The following is a 17888-nucleotide window of genomic DNA, read 5'->3' on the forward strand; positions in this document are numbered from 1 at the left end:
AATATTTTTCCCCGACGAAAATTTTCCCCGACGAAGTTTTCCCCGATAAGGTATTTATTTTCGGGAAAGTATATTAGATTCCACAAGCCCTTCGGGCTGTAAACTCAATGGTTTTCTTTCCATTTAACAGTTGAAGTTGAAAGAAACTGAAAGCATTCTTGAAATGGAGAAAGTAAAATTGATTGAAAGTCGACAAAGTTTGGAAAATGCTGACAAGAAATTTAGGTAAATTCAAGTCTTTTCGAATTAGTTTTTTGGACCTACCCCGGTGGGGTGAAGGTCCTATAAATTAACCCGTGTTCGTTAGTTAGTTAGTTAGTTAGTTCGTTCGTTAGTTACCAACTTTTCTCGAGATTGGCTCATTCAATTTTTCTGATTTTTTGCACAAAAGTGCATTACTATAAACCCTCGAATGTGACGAAGCCCGATTTTCGAAAAAAAAATTTTTCCGGCCGGTAGAACCGGAAATGTCCCGAAAAAAGCGGTTTTTTGAGATTTTCTCGAGATTTTATCATTAGTTTTTTGCGATTTTTTGCACATAGATGCACATTAGTACTGCCGAAAAAGGTGTCGAAAAACCGTTTGCCAAAAAAATTTTTTCGGTCTGTAGAACCGGAAATGTGCCGGAAAATCGTCGGTTTTTTCACATTTCCGTCACATTTTTTCAACTTATTTAATTGTTTCTTTACAGAAAAATGTTCTTTATGATGATGCCCAAAACTTAGCATCGTTTGATTTCCAAAAAAATCATCCTTTGAATCCGGAACTCCTTAAAATCGCCGGCGGAACAGGCGACGCGAAAACCGCGTTTTAAAACGGTTTTCCTTCATTTTTTCAACTTATACTCGACAGATTTTCATGATTTTTTGCACAATGATGTAAAATGGCAATGCCCAAAATGTGATAGAGCCCAATTTTCGAAAAAGAAATTTTTCCGGCCGGTAGAACCGGTAAATGTCCCGAAAAAAGTGGTTTTTTGAGATTTTCTCGAGATTTTATCATTAGTTTTTTGCGATTTTTTGCACATAGATGCACATTAGTACTGCCGAAAAGGGTTGTCGTAAACCGTTTGCAGAAAAAAAAAATTTTCCGGTCTGTAGAACCGGAAATGTGCCGGAAATCGTCGTTTTTTCACATTTCCGTCACATTTTTTCAACTTATTTAATTGTTTCTTTACAGAAAAATGTTCTTTATGATGATGGCCAAAACTTAGCATCGTTTGATTTCCAAAAAAATCATCCTTTGAATCCGGAACTCCTTAAAAATCGCCGGAACAGCCGAAAACCGGCGTAAAACGGTTTTCCTTCATTTTTTCAACTTAAACTCGACAGATTTTCATGATTTTTTGCACAATGATGTAAAATGGCAATGCTCAAAATGTGACAGAGCCCAATTTTCGAAAAAGAAATTTTTCCGGCCGCTAGAACCGGAAATGTCCCGAAAAAAGCGGTTTTTTGAGATTTTCTCGAGATTTTCTCATTAGTTTTTTGCGATTTTTTGCACATTAGTACTGCCGAAAAGGTGTTTCTTAATTGCTTTCTCCGTTCCAATAGATATATAATTCGAAATTTAAAATTCCATTAAATTCTAATTATTCGTTTTATAAATAGGTAGGTCCATTAAAGTATTGCTTGTTTAGATTCTTTTATAATTAAGATTGAATATTATTTCTTGCCTCGTTGTTCCTTGGTAGTCCGTACGGTTAAGCAATTGAAGGTGCAAGTTATGATCTAAGTGATAACCAAACTGGGAATTTAGATTATGCGTGTCTTTCCATCTCATCCGACGCAGTAATCTGCGATTTTTATTTGGACGATCTTTTTTATTGTTTCCTGGGTTTCCCTGGTGATGCTGCCCGACTATAAATGTACACTGTTACAGGGAGGTGTGTCGAAATCCTAAAAAGGATAGCAATCTGAGTGTAGCTCGTAAACAACAATGGAAATTGTTTCGGAGTGTAATTTTTCCCATTCAGCCTCCAATGGGGATGAAATAAGATAAAATGGGACTTTCACAGTGGGCTAAAAATTTCAGGATTTCCACCGTGGACGATTTTTTTAGGGCTTTCTAGGGTTTGTGACACGGTGTGTAAAAATGTGGAAATAGTGGCGTCGCATGGCATAATTTGTAGAAAAAATTAATTTTTGTGATGACGTCATAACCAGAAACTCGAAATATCGTCATTTTTAGACTTTAAGCATATCTTTGTCCAAAATGGCTTAAATGTGTCCAAACTTGACCAAAAGACTTATTTTTGGAAGGTGATTATAAGATGAAAATGAAAAACCCTTGAACCATTTTTTTTTCAAAGTGGAAACCCCTGGGTTCTAACGAAGATGCCTGAAACCACTTGTCCAATCCTACATAATTTATAAGTTAAATTCATAATTTAGACTTTACTTACATACTTTCTCCCTTTCAGAGAACTTGAAGGTGCTTACCATAAAGAGCGCGATAATTTGAACCAATATAAATTGAAATTCGACAAAACGAAAGAGGAATTACATTTACACAAAACGCAAATTGCTGCAAAAGACAAACACTTGGATGGGATTACTGCTGAAGTGAAAAATTATAACCAACATGTTAGTGAAGTTGTCGAAGAACTAGATAAGGTTAAACATTTTAAACGTTTCTTTTAGATTCAAAAATTAATCCTTGCTTACAAATTTATCCCTTTCTATCACTTCTCTTTTGAATTTCTTTTTTGAGTTTCTTTACAATAATAAAGTTTTGTATAAAGATTTCCTTATGGTTTAATGCTGAATCTAATGATTCTACATTAAACTTTTTGAAATTTGCTTCGCACTCTATTTAAGAATATTAACTTGTCAGAAATGAAAGTATTTTGATAAAACGAAATAAGGTTAAACATTTTAAACGTTTCTTTTAGATTCAAAAATTAATCCTTGCTTACAAATTTATTCCTTTCTATCACTTTTCTTTTGAATTTCTTTTTTGAGTTTCTTTACAATAATAAAGTTTTGCATAAAGATTTCCTTATGGTTTAATGCTGAATCTAATGATTCTACATTAACTTTTTGAAATTTGCTTCGCACTCTATTTAAGAATATTAACTTGTCAGAAATAAAAGTATTTTGATAAAACGAAATGTCACATCATTATTCTTCTAAAAGTATTTAGACCCCTTTCTTTGAAATTCTCCTTCGCCTTTATTTCTTATCCTTTCTTTATAAGGCCCTTTTATTGATTTTTTGGGAAGGCTCTGTTGCCTCCCTTTAGAAAAGGAATTTCACACACATTAGTATCCATTCCATTTGTGTTTGCTAAGGAAGCGTGTTAATGTCCTTCCTTAAAGGAATAATCGGATGGTTTGTAGACTGGAGTCGTTTATAATGCGTGTAATACAGTAGTATAGGCGTTATATGATAATACGACTATTGTTGCGAGTTTTAGTAAGATTGTTCCCTCCATATCTCAATCCATCACTTTAAAATTGGGATATAAAAACTTTACCAGGAAAATTCATTAAATATCTAAGCCTCTTATGCTATTATTTCAGACAAAAGAGACGTTGGTAAAGATTGAAAAAGAGAAGAAGAAAGCGTACAGAGAAGTCGAATATCTAATGAACAATTATAAACTTGTTTCGGATATTGTAATATCACCAGGTAAAATATCCTTTCTTCGCACCTATCCAAATTTATCGTGAAAGTCAACAGTGAAACAGCGATTAAAACCCTTTTTTCTTTCAGCCAAATACCTCTGGCGATATAACTTAGTGCCTAGCGGGGCGGGGAAGGAGACTATTTTCTTGCCAGTAGTGTTTCATCTTATTTGTTCGTTATGTACCGTGTAATCCATATTATAACCGAAAAAAAAAACCTCGACGACTGCTCTGAACTAACGTCCTGCAAAACTTACTCCCTATAGCTGACGGATTTACCAGTAGGGTAACACTTTTTCAAAAACTCCGATCTGGTTTATTAAAGCTAAGTGGTTCAAATTATAGAAAGATTCAAATAACAAATATAACCAAGAATGAGCGCACTATATAATTTACGTAGAGTTTGTCACCCTTATTCTCATGTAAAAAGTCATCGTTTTTAACTTTCTAGTTAAAGGTTGTGATGCAGAGTTGAGTTTTTTGGACATTGTACATAAGTTGCGACAGATGATGGAACGATTTCAAGATAACGTGATGGACATTCAAAATAAGGTACGGATCGGAAGATGTAACATTTTTCAGGACTAGATTCCCGGAGAAAAGTATACTATTTCTCCGAGCTCCCCCCTAGACAAAAAACTTTGACCCCGAATAAAGTATTTCATTCTCTTGATACTAGTTTAACCCCCGAACGTTTGTTTTAGCTCCTTGAAAGTGTAAACCTACCCCCGGACAAAAACATGAATTTTTTATCCTTTGATGCTAAAAATATTTTTGGTTTGGTATCCTAATCTCAATGCATACAGGAAAAAATGTGTGAAATGCGAGGCGGGGGTTGGGTTTGCTAGTGTGAAACAATTTCGGGATGTGATATTGCACTTTTACATGCATTAGTTTTTGATTTTCGGGGTGCTCAAAATTACATTTTTTGGTGCACGGGTTTAATTTAGGGTGTAAAGTGCACTTTTAAATCCATGAGATTTTTCTTTTCGGGGTGTTAATTTCCATTTTATGTTAAAAACAGTTTAAATGAAGAATCAATACTAATATCAAAGGTATTTTAATCAAAACGAAGTCTGTGCTTCAGAGACCTTAAATCAGCCATTTGAAAGTTCCCAATTATAAAATTCAATCATTTTACGGCTTTTCGAATCTTTAATGGGTAAATAACAGAGAGAAAGTTTTGCTGTTTATAATAAATTTTGTCATTTTGGGTAGGCAAAAAATGTTCAGTTTTTTGAACATAACTTTTGTTTGACTGAACCGATTTATATTCCAAAATTTTAAGTTGAGCTTTCCCCTGTAAAATAAAAGCAGAATTAACAAAAAATATTTAACCGTAAACTCACAATATCTTGACAAACAAAGACTTGACTTTTTCTTGGCGCACCTGGTATATATAAGTACATCGGATTTATTGATTGTGTATGATTAATATAAGTCGAAACTCTCTTCCTTCATTTAGCACAAGGAGACACTGCTCATGCTCGATAAACTAGAGCAAGAGTGTTCTGTTCACAGAGAAGTGGCATGGAATAAAGATCGAGCTTTAGAGGTATGCAAATGTATCTTCTTATTTGGGTATTCATCTGAGATAATTATAAATCAAACTAAATACTTTTTAGTTACTTTTAACTTAGGAATATGGGATGGAGTTTTTACTAACCTGAGATCAGATTGTGAATGTTTTCTGCACACCACGCTGAAGCTCTACTAAAGGGATGTGTGAAAACATAACAATCTGACGAATTATGCAATCTCGAAATCGTAAGGACCGCGTTCGTCTAAAAGGACTAGGAACGACAACAAAGTTGCGTGATTGTGTTTATGAATAGGGCCCCGTATCAGTTTTTTGACTTTCCGGCGCAACAAGATTCTTGTTGTAGAATTTTCCACGGCAGGACTTTTTTCCTCAGATGTATAATTTTCAAGCACCTTCAGAGGTTTACCGTGCGCGTAAGAAATTTATGGACAGCTGTTATGAGGTTAGTTTTTACAAGCTCTTATATGAGTTGATTAATAACCAATAATAAAACAATTTTTTTACTTTTCCTTTGTTTATTACTTCAATTGACCAATTATTAAAGTATCACGGCACACTTTTCAGCCAAAACATTCTATCAAGCCCGGAAATTACAGAAATTTGCGGCTAAAAAGTGACTTTAATTTTGAGCACGTTTAAAAATATGCATATAGATTATATCATGATAATATATGAGTATATAATATTTTCAATTGATTTTTGGCTGATTCGAAAAATTAAATCAAAAAGGCGCGCGTCTTATTCTTGAAAAGCAGAATCAATAAAAGATTTTCCGAATTTTCTACTTCCGCGGCGTTGGAGGGGGCGGTTCTTTCTCTTGTTTAAAGAAAAATAAAGCACTTTATTAAACAAATCATAGAACTTGATTAAAGCAGGGGTGGGGTACAAAGGCTGGGTACTATAGCCGGGTGGTGGTGTCTATTTTTGCATTTCAAAAAAGTTGGTACCTTTAGGGGTGAGGGTGAGTATTTTTCACTCTTCTAGCAAGTACAGGGTACTATTTGGGTACTTTTTCACAGAGTTTTGCTCCTTTTTCAATAAAAAAGTAGTCTTTTGTAACATTTTGACTTTTTTCAAACATTATTTTTTTGATTTGAAATTTTTTTTAAATGAGAAACTTTTGAGACATTTTTTGATTAAAGACAAAACTTCCGAAATGGTCAAGAGGTGTGTTATTAAAATCAAAGACGAAGGTCTAGCTGCGGTCCGTAAGGCTCTTGAGCGTCGAGAGGATAAGTCTATTTCATCTGACACTCTTTTAGAACTCACTGAGCTCGTGCTTAAGAATAACATCTTTGAGCACGATGGTAGGTTTTTTAAACAAAAGAGGGGGACTGCCATAGGTACCAAGATGGCGCCATCATACGCGATTCTTTTCATGGACGAACTCGAGCAAAGGCTTCTCGAGAGTGCCATTGACAAGCCTCTAGTATGGTGGCGGTATATTGATGATGTTTTTTTCATTTGGGAACACGGGGAAGAAAAACTTCGGTTATTTTTAGATCATCTTAACCAAGCTGAGTCTAGCATTAAGTTTACCGCTAATTTTTCTCAAGATTCAGTTGAATTCCTGGATGTTAAAGTTATTCGTCATGGGGATAGTCTAGTAACCGATCTCTACATAAAGCCCACTGATACGCACCAATATCTCCATGCGTCTTCCTGTCATGTGTATCACTCGAAACGCTCGATACCATACAGTCAGGCTCTTCGACTCAATCGCATCTGTTCAGAGCCTAGTTTTTTTCGACCAACGGTGCTATCAGCTTCAACGGTGGCTTTTGGAGAGAGGTTATAAAGAGAAGATGGTACGTGATCAGATCCTTAGAGCGCGTGAACATAAACGCGACGATCTCCTTTTTCGAGAACGGGGGAAAAAGACCAACCCAGGGATAGTGTTAAATATTACTTACCATCCTTCTTATTCTAGGCTAAAGTCGATATTATCTAAGATCCATATCTTGCTAACACCTGACAATGAACACTGCAATCTTTTCCGAAACGTCCCGGTTGTTGGTTTTAAGCGGGGGAAAAGTCTTAAAGATCTTTTGGTTCGTGCTAAGTTGCCTGTTAAATCAGAGGGCAACGAGGGTAGTGGTCGATGTGGAGGAAAACGCTGCGGCGTCTGTCCCTTTATAAAAGAGACAGGTTCATTCTCAGGTAAGGACGGCAAAGAATATAAGATCAGGGCGAAGAACTTGAATTGTAACTCCAAATGTGTTGTATACTTATTCACCTGCAAAACTTGCCGTATACAATATGTTGGTAGCGCTAGCACTCCTTTTCGATCTAGGTTTAACAATTACAAGTGCTGCCATAGGAAACACAAATCAGGTTCTATCGTTACCCAAGCCTCCTTTCATGCACATTTCGAACAGGCAGACCATCACGGTATGGATGATTGGGAACTTACTCTAATCGATGAGGCTCCAGATCTTCCATCAGTACGCCGTAGGGAGTCATTTTGGCAATATAAACTAAACTCATTTGCTCCCTATGGTCTAAATGATCGAGATGTGCCGTTAGAGGACTTTGGCTAGATTTAATCCGCACTCCGATTTTTTAGTTTTTTAATTACATCATTTCTTTTTTCTTTATTTTTGGTCGGTACTATTTTTGCCTTTTGGACATTTATAATTGAGTTTTCTCTGCAAATATGTAATTATATTTGGTGGGTCACAAAAGCCTAGCGAGTAAGGGCCCATTATATACTAGACATTTAGCTAGTTTTATACCTAGATTATTCTTATAAATGTAATAGTGCTTACTTTAATGTGTTTTTATTTTCTCTATTGTCTTGGTTTTAGTAGGAGACAATAGAATAGTGTTTTTAAAATTTTTGTCGAGGAGTATCTGCTTGCACATGCCTCCCTTGCCAATTTTAGCTTGTTCTCATGAGAATTTTTCATCATTTCTGTTTTTTTAACACTTTTAAATACCTGTACATAAAGTTTTTTATCAATTAATTTTTCCTTTATAAATTTAATTTCTATTCCCTAAGTATTTCTTTTATCAAACAAAACCTTTTATTCTTTTAATAATTTTTTTATTTTATTATTCCCTTGACGATTATATTGTTAGCCAGAAATCATGTAAATACCACCTCAGTTTGTACAGACTTCATTACTTGACAAAGACAAACGTCGAAATATTGTACACGTGTGTGTTTTTTCTGTGAAGTTATATAAAACAATAGATAGAGCTACTCTGTATACTACTATCTACTCTCCCGAGCAACGACAGGTGAAGCAAAATAATGCGCCATCTTTGCTGAAAGTAGGTCACAATAGGTCACAGCTCGCTGCCGGCAATTTTGTTCAATCAAACAAAAAGAAAACCTGAATGGCGTGAAGTGACAAAGCGAAAGATAGGCTTGATCGATAAAATTGCCGACACCGAACTATGGTCTACTTATCAAAGATGGCGCATTATTTTGCTTCAGCTGGGAACAAAGTAGCTTTATCTAGTGTTTTATCTTGTCAAATTAAAACCAATTTTCTCCGTCTATGCGAGAGTGTATACAATATAGCGTAGTCAAGAAAAACACATCATCTTTCTATGAATATTTCGGCCAACTGGCCTTTTTTATGTAAGATATCTGTACTTATGACATATCTGGCGTTTAAAGAACCATTGATTTCTGGAAAGCCCTGTGAATCCTTACTTGAAAAATTCCTACTTCATGAGGAGTAGGAACCATTCCCCAATCGGAAGGGCACATATTGTATCATTGATCGTTGGTCAGTTTTATTGATGCACGCATTTTGGGAATGTTCTGTGGGGAGATACGTCGCTTACGAAGTAACCTTTTACATGCTCTTTTGAACTTGGAATCTTTTACAAAACGTATATGAAAAGGTTGCAGCATGAATTGGCGAGTCCTGTGTACATTAAACATAAAAGTGCGATGGCTGAAAGTTCTCGGGAGATTAAATTCTCATCGACCCGTGCTGCAATTTTCACTATCGTGTAGAGCATGAATATTTAATTAATCTCAAAGGTAAAATGATGTTAATATCCAACATAAATGGTGTCTGTAACATTTGAGAGTAATTCGACAAAATTGACGAAATTTTAGTAGGTCAGGGTGTGGTAAGGCTTCTGTAAGATTTGGTCATATTTAATCTCGAAAGTGATCCGAGGGTTTTATAAACTTATTTCGAAGTAATCTGTCGAAGAGGGTTTATTCTCCTGCGTAGGTTGTGCGAATTTGTCATATGTGAGGGGGATGAATTGTGTTTTATTTATAAGATCTACGTATGGATGACCTTTTTTGGAGTTTATATTATCTTTCTGTTCTTTTTTGTCAGTTTATTTTAATAACCATCTTTTAAGCTATTTATGAACCCCCTCCCTTCACCTACAATCTCGGTCAAAATATATTGAGAATTTTGGTTAATTCCTCCTTTGGTTAATTTAAAGTGCGGACGAGAAAGTCGCTTTTGGGCTAATTGATAAATTTATTCGAATATTTCAATTCGGGAGGGGTTTATAGACTTCCAGGCTATATTCTGAGCCCTATCGGACCTTACTTGGACTTTTGGATCCTCAGATCCTAAGATCGCAAGTCTCTTGTTAAGACTCAGAGTTAAAAAACTCTACCCTTCCAACCTAATTTAGAGCGCTTCCAGATTGTTTGTGGTTGTAAGATTTTGTGGGAATTTCCCTTTTTTTTCTCAAATATTATGACTTTGAATGTACTAAAGATAAGTTAAAATGTTTATGTTTTGACCATTTTCAAACTTTTAAGATTAAAATATGAAGAAAGTCTCCTGAAGAAAAGCTTACGAAATGTTAAAAAAACGTAGGGCTGACGATGTTTTAAGACTGAATTAGCTATTCTCAAAAATAATAGTGGAGATAGCAGCTCACAAAATAATGGGAATTTACATTATGCCCATCTGTCTTTGGGTAGTGTGGTTAATCCCTGGATATGGCCAAAATTTTGTCTTTTTGTTCCAGAGTTTAGGCTTTTTTTGTTTTGAATTCTTAGACCTGTGTCAGCCTTACCGGAAAAACTTACAATAGTGGCCAAAAGTAATGGAATTGCTCTAATTTTCCATGACAATTGCCACTCTCCCCCTTTTCCGTCCTACAGTGTTGAATTTGAGAATGAGGTCCTTGAGAGACCTCAAGCTGACTCAGCAGCATTGTCAAGGAGGGGAAGGGGAGGGCAACGTAAAAAACCAGTAGAATGGTTAAAATTCTATTTACTTTTGGCCAGGATTGTAGGTCCCCAACGATTTGACCACCAACCATCTCATACACGTGTTTAAGGAATATAGAGCAATTCCAGCATAAATTGCGTAGCAACAAATTCAAAAGTTTGATTTAAGGTTTACGGTTTTAGTGATCAAGGTCAAGAAGTCGACCATAAAGCTGAATACTTGGCTTAATACTTGGCAATATAGCCCACACTTTGTTACGGCGAGGTTTTAATCCTAAAACGATGTGCTTTGTATCAATGAAGTTAAAGCCTGAAGGGATAGAAGCGAGTTTTTAACCTTTCTTAAGTGAAGAAAGTAAAGCCTTAGAATATGCGTCGTATTTTTGACGACGGATTGAATTTAGCGCTTCCTGTGTTTTCGAGTGGAATATTTTTTGAAATCTAGTGGCAAATTTTACTTTCAATCTGAAATTTGTATGAACACCACGCGGGTCGCTCAAGGCCGTACAACTTAGGTAGGATTTAGAAGCTTCAAGTCCTACCTGGGAGATTTCCTTTTAGCCCTTCGGGCTTTTACTTAATTGCTGTACCATAGTACCATTATCTACTACGATTCTAATCGTCTAAACCTTTTTCGACCACATCTGTAGGAAGCTGAACGCTTGGTTAAAAACGCACAAAACAATCTGTCAAAATGTCAAGTCAAATGTGCTTCATACGAAGAAAGGATCAATCGATTGCTCAAAGAAGATCAAAACCACAAACAAATTATGGATGGAAAAGATACTCAAATACTTGAACTAAAACAACAGGTATGTAATAAAAAATTGTCTTATTATATACCTTTATTGTGAAACAATTATTTGACAAAAAGAGTTACATATGCGTTAGGTGACAAATTCAAAGCCTAAATATACAGTAAGAGATGTGAAATTATTATAGAAACCCCGGACTGACTATAGGAGTGGTCTCTAAGATTTTTTGTCGGCAGCAAAGATTCCAAATATGCATCTTTGAAAGCAAGTCCTATGCTATAGCCTACGATTCAAAATGGTTAAACGCAATGTTAGGCTGCGTCCACTTTCGTATTTAGCGCTCTAAACTTTATATAAATCCTGGGGGCAGACACTTGATCTCGGTCAAAAAATTTCTTTGACTTAATTCATAAAGATGGAGGCTCCCATAAATTTAAGAGCCAGTTTTTTTAAGAGCGGGGCAGGTCCAATAGTTTGAAACTTAGATTTTTTTCATTTTTGGATATGTTGTTAAGTACAATGAACTGAGTAAAATCCCAAAATATTTTGGTCTGAAAATCCATAATGGCGGATTTATGCCAATTTGAAGTTTTTGACATTTTTGGGCATTGCACTTAAAAAGTTTTTTGATATAGAACCATGCTTTCTCAAATCAAAATGAGGAATTGATTTTGGGTGATTCTGAGACTATAGCCAGTAAACTATACAATTTTCCAAAAAAATCAAAATTTTCAAAATGGTAGCTGGAGTTATGACGTCACAAAAACACTACAAATTTGATTTTAGGGGTATTTTAGAGCCATCTGACCTGTCCCAGGGGAGTTTCTTACTGCTCAAAATAATATTTTCTGTTAGTTTAGTCCCTGGTCTATCCATTTGAAGTGATTGCAATAAAAAATTTCGGCCCTACTGGCCCCTAGAGGCCTGAAAAGCCAATAAGGTCTCAAAAAAGTACCAACTTTAGCCCAATTTTCCTAGAAATCCCAACATTGTCTGACCTCCAACTCTTCTGTTCCTGAAAGACAACCGTCTGGTCTCTTAGGATCAAAAGAGAAACCTATGTGACCTCCTACCATTAATCTTTTATCTTGATTTAAAAATTTTCTTAACATCGCTCGAAAAATGACTAAAATTTGGGATATTTTGGCCCATTGGCAAACTTCAAAGGGGTCTAGGTCACTGAATTTGTTATAATATAAGGGCTATGATGAATCTTTGATATAAAAACAATGAAACTAGGTGAAAAAAGTTGTCAAATGTGCTTTTTTGGGCCAAAAAGGCTTTTTTTTCAATTTTTTGACTAGAGCTGAAGTCATTCTATTGCAGCCAGTAATTGGCAGTTAGAAAGTAAATTTTATCTGAAAATCATGATTCCTCATCACATTCCAGAAAGATTTCTAGGAAAATCAAATATGGTACTCTTCGAAAGCTTATAGAGGCTGAATTTTCACTCAAAGGCGGCTTCAAACTCCCCTGACCCCCTTAATTTTGTAAAATTAACTTAAAAAGTATACATTTTTGGCTGAAATTTTTGCCCAAAATGAGTACCCATTGCTACTTGATTCTTGATTTTGTGAAAGCATCCTATAGATAGTTCAAGAATTTATCTGAAGTTGGAACCTTTTCTTTTCTTTTAAAGATTAGGGCTAGCTCCAAGTCAGTTTTAACTCTAAAATCCTAAAAATCTTGACAATGTTGCTCAAAACAACAATTTTTGCTCAAGATTGAACAGAAAATGAGCCCACTCAGATAATAAAATCTTAGTTTTTGGAAAGTTTCATGGGGATAGTACAAACATTCATTAAGACCTTTACCTCCTGATCTACCATTTAAGGATCAAGTCTGTCAAAATGTGCTTCTAAACTCTCAAATCTTCAAAGGTGAACTTTACCAACCCCATAAAACAATTTTGCCATCAATCTTTCTACCCTTAAATGCAGTTAATGAGCCCAAAGTTCAAATTATCCAAAGAGAAGGAAAGGTTTAGGAATATTTTGTACTTTTGGACTTATCTCTAAGTATTTAAGGGCAGAAAGATTGATGGCAAAATTGTTTTATGGGGTTGGTAAAGTTCACCTTTGAAGATTTGAGAGTTTAGAAGCACATTTTGACAGACTTGATCCTTAAATGGTAGATCAGGAGGTAAAGGTCTTAATGAATGTTTGTACTATCCCCATGAAACTTTCCAAAAACTAAGATTTTATTATCTGAGTGGGCTCATTTTCTGTTCAATCTTGAGCAAAATTGTTTTGTTTTGAGCAACATTGTCAAGATTTTTAGGATTTTAGAGTTAAAACTGACTTGGAGCTAGCCCTAATCTTTAAAAGAAAAGAAAAGGTTCCAACTTCAGATAAATTCTTGAACTATCTATAGGATGCTTTCACAAAATCAAGAATCAAGTAGCAATGGGTACTCATTTTGGGCAAAAATTTCAGCCAAAAATGTACTTTTAAGTTAATTTTACAAAATTAAGGGGGTCAGGGGAGTTTGAAGCCGCCTTTGAGTGAAAATTCAGCCTATAAGCTTTCGAAGTACCATATTTGATTTTTTTCCTAGATCTTTCTGGAATGTGATGAGGAATCATGTTTCAGATAAAATTTACTTTCTAACTGCCAATTACTGGCTGCAAAGAATGACTTCAGCTCTAGTCAAAAATTGAAAAAAAAGCCTTTTTGGCCAAAAAAAGCACATTTGACAACTTTTTCACCTAGTTTCATTTTTTTTTATATCAAAGATTCATCATAGCCCTTATTATATAACAATTCAGTGACCTAGACCCCTTTGAAGTTTGGCCAATGGGCCAAAATATCCCAATTTTAGTCATTTTTCGAGCGATGTTAAGAAATTTTTAAATCAAGATAAAAAATTAATGGTCGGAGGTCCATAGGTTTCTCTTTTGATCCTAAGAGACCCGGCGGTTGTCTTTCAGGAACAGAAGAGTTGGGTCGACAATGTTGGGATTTCTAGGAAAATTGGGCTAAAGTGGTACTTTTTGAGACCTTATTGGCTTTTCAGGCCTCTAGGGGCCAGTAGGGCCGAAATTTTTATTGCAAATTCAAATGGATAGACAGGGCTAAACTAAGAAAATATTTATTTTGAGCAGTAAAAACTCCCCTGGGACAGGTCGCTGGCTCTAAAATACCCCAAAAATCAAATTTGTAGTGTTTTGTGACGTCATAACTCCAGCTACCATTTTGAAAATTTTGATTTTTTTGGAAAATTGTATAGTTTACTGGCTATAGTCTCAGAATCACCCAAAATCAATTCCTCATTTTGATTTGAGAAAGCATGGTTCTATATCAAAAAACTTTTTAAGTGCAATGCCCAAAAATGTCAAAAACTTAAAATTGGCATAAATCCGCCATTATGGATTTTCAGACCAAAATATTTTGGGATTCTACTCAGTTCATTGTACTTAACAACATATCCAAAAATGAAAAAAATCTAAGTTTCAAACTATTGGAACTGCCCCAAACTGCCCCATTCTTAAAAAAACTGGCTCTTAAGCTGTACCCGTATGGGGCGATGGCCAAGTGGTCAAAGGCGTCAGCATCTCAAACCAGGGGACGAGTCGGTTCGAATCCCTGCTCCTTCCAATGTTCCTTTCAGTTCATAGATAGCCGAACCGGCTGGCCGTGGACCTCGTAAAAGCAATCGAAAGACTGTTTAAAAGTCCTAGATTACTGGGCTATCCACGTAAAATATCGACTCTATCTATCTATCACCCCGACGCCATGGGCGTTTTTTATATTTTGAAAAAATCTTTCCGACAGTCTACGCTACCATAAAGTGCGTTGAAAAACATTTTAAATTGAGTTTCCGACCCTTCTTTGTCGTTGTCTCCTGAAACGACCCTTCCAATATCTACGAAGTGGTGTAAAACAGCTGAGGTAAATAATCGGGTTTGAAAGGGCATATATTGTCGTTGTAAAGCCGTTTATACGAAAAACCAAAGCTGCTTCATATCCAATAGTCATAAGTAGTGCTGATATCATCATTGGTAATAGAAATATGCAAGTCCAATAATTTAACTGGATAACGTCTTTGATGCTTTTTTTTAACGTTCGGAACATGTCCAATCGTTCCGCCCTAACGCCATGTGGGTTGACACGCCTTTGAAGGGCAGCCTCGCTTTCATTTCGTATGTATAAGTTCACCTTACCGAGAACGGTTATAGAGATAAATGTGATCCATCGTACGATGTTTGTATAGATGATGGCACTACGACTCGAGATAACTGTTTCGTCTATTTTCTGAACGTTGATATTGAAAAGACAAATCAGAATTGACAAGCTCAGGATACAACACATAGCAACGGCAATGTGAATTTTTCGTTTGGTCACTATGAAGTGGTATCGTAAACAATATTTAACAGCGATCGTTCGGTCTATTGCTATCATTATTGTGACCAATAAAGATAAGCTTGCCCACAGGTAACCTCCAAGAAACAGGATTGACATTATAGTATGATGGCTTACATTGTTCATTATGAACAGAGTCACAAGAATTGTAGTGATGGAATATATGGAATCGAAAATTGAGAGTATTCGAATTAGGTAGTACTGCTTGTTGGTCAAATTGGCTTTGGTGATTGTATATTGGACAACGCCGTGCAATAACAATATAGGTATTTGCAGAAATAAGTAAACGAGAGCATTTGTCTGGCTATATGTCATTGTCACCACCGTTTTTTTACCGATGCTAAAACGAAATTTCCAAGATTTTCAGAAAAACAAGCTACGTCAAGTCTTTTAAGATCTGGTAAACGTTGTTTTCGAACGATCTATTTGTCTGCAAAAATTATCTATAGATGAATCTTTTCAAGCCAAATGAAAAAAAAAACTTCTGTGGAAACCCCCTGAAAGAATGGCAATATTTGCAACAAAAAAAAGTGGATTGGTCTTTTACCCCCTGGAATTTTCAGAATAATTTTTAACCCCCTGATCAATTAAATTAGGTCTGTCGATACTCCATTTTCTTTAATTTGGGTTGATGACACCTTAGCCAAGCCATTGAACCCAACTCCCTGAAAAATGCAAAAACTTTCCTTAGACCCCATGAAAATTATATTTTGATTAACCCCTGGAAATATTCGTCGACCCCCTAACCCCGGGATAGAACAATGAAATGGTATAATACGTAAGTGCGACACATTATCGTTGGAGAAAGAGTATTATGGAATGTCGAAACAGGGTAGGTTAGGCGTAGCTGAAAACGACATAACACATTAACACAAAGAACAGTATAACTGACGCAATGGGCTATTCTAAGTTGCTTAATAAACACCCCCTCTTGTTAATTTTCGATATTTTCCATCCCACCCAGACCCCCCTGTTTTTTAATTTTTGAAAATATTTTCAGCTGTCAAAAGAAGAGTCTTACACCAAGACATGCGAGGTGCTTGCCCGAGGAAGTTAAAACAGAGACAAAACAATAAACGATTAGTTGTATTCCACAAAATTCTTCTCAGCCAATCAGAATCGTGTAATTATGTTAGGTTAACGATTATTTAAGGTAGTCACCAAGTAGTAAACACCGCTTCTAATTCTTCCACGTGCTAAAAAATAATGACAACAATAAGGACCTGTCTTCGGAACTTCTTAAAATGGGCTGTTCCATAAAATCTCCATACAGGGGGGAGGGGTGGACGAACCTTTTCCAGTGAAAACAAATTTCTTAGAAAAGTGTATATACCCCCGGAAAATGGCAAAATTTGGAAAGATAACTAAAATCAGTTGTTCACCCCGGAAATTCAAGAATAACTTTTTACCCTATGGAAAAATGAAAAAAACACTTCTTTAGACCCCCTGGAAATTCTTCTCAGATTACCCCCTGGAAATCTTTCTCGGATTACCCCCTGGAAATTTTTCTCAGATTACCCCAAGGAAATTCTTCTCGGATTACCCCCTGGAAATTCTTCTCAGATTACCCCCTGGAAATTCTTCTCGGATTACCCCCTGGAAATGTTCGTCCATTCCCCTCATGGTCATAAAATGAGATGGCCCAATGTTTTTAATCTTACCATTTTGTGAGTGTTTTTCATGCATGTCTTTAGAAACTTGGTGTTTTATAGAGTCCATAAAGCCTTAATATTTTGGCCAATTTGGCCATCGAAGCCTTATGTTCTTATATAGTTTGTTCTTATAAAAAAGTGCAAATGACAAAAAAAGAGATTTGTGTATCTGCTGAATGCCAAAAGTAAAACATAAAAACCCAAAAGATGTGTAAGCAATCGATATAAAACATAACATATTTTTGTTTGAACGATTTATATTTCGAAGTTTGCTTGTCGCAAGTTGAAGTTAAAAATACTTGACAAGACCAATCAAACTTTGGACAATTTTACCCCAAAACTTATTCTTAAGACTATCTTATATTTGTGGCCAAAACTTACATAATATGTCTCTGCCCCCTCTTGTGTAAACCCTTGCTATATACACGTTTTTTGGACCTACCTCCGGGTACCCCGGTGGAGGTTCTATAAATTAACCCATGTCCGTTCGTCCGTCCGTCTGTTACCAGCTTTTCTCAGGATTGGCTCATTAGTTTTTTCTGATTTTTTGCACAATGATGCAAAATGGCAATGTCCAGAACGTGACGAAGCCCGATTTTTGAGAAAAAATTTATTTGGGCAAATTTGGGCCAAAAACTACCTAAAAATAGGGTTTTTTGGACTTTGTGCAAAATCCTGTCATTACTTTTTTCTGATTTTTTTGTACAAAGATGGAGGGCGATTCTCAAGAATGGCTGAAAGTGGTTTTTCCCGGAAAGTTTATTCGCCTTTAAAAAACGATT

General features: G+C 35.7%; 1 protein-coding gene across 1 annotated transcript in view; it reads left to right on the plus strand.

The window, feature by feature from the left end:
• Window positions 1–17888, plus strand: part of LOC136811448 (coiled-coil domain-containing protein 171-like) — a 45778-nt gene that overhangs the window by 5004 nt on the left and 22886 nt on the right. The window contains exons 9-14 of the mRNA XM_067068056.1: window positions 131–225; window positions 2423–2615; window positions 3524–3632; window positions 4080–4180; window positions 5094–5183; window positions 10989–11150. Of these exons, the coding sequence (XP_066924157.1) occupies window positions 131–225; window positions 2423–2615; window positions 3524–3632; window positions 4080–4180; window positions 5094–5183; window positions 10989–11150 (750 nt within the window). The remainder of the gene's footprint in view (window positions 1–130; window positions 226–2422; window positions 2616–3523; window positions 3633–4079; window positions 4181–5093; window positions 5184–10988; window positions 11151–17888) is intronic.

This window comes from Clytia hemisphaerica, unplaced genomic scaffold, assembly GCF_902728285.1.
Source record: "Clytia hemisphaerica strain Z4C2 unplaced genomic scaffold, Clytia hemisphaerica genome assembly, whole genome shotgun sequence".
In the NCBI taxonomy this organism is placed as follows: domain Eukaryota; kingdom Metazoa; phylum Cnidaria; class Hydrozoa; order Leptothecata; family Clytiidae; genus Clytia; species Clytia hemisphaerica.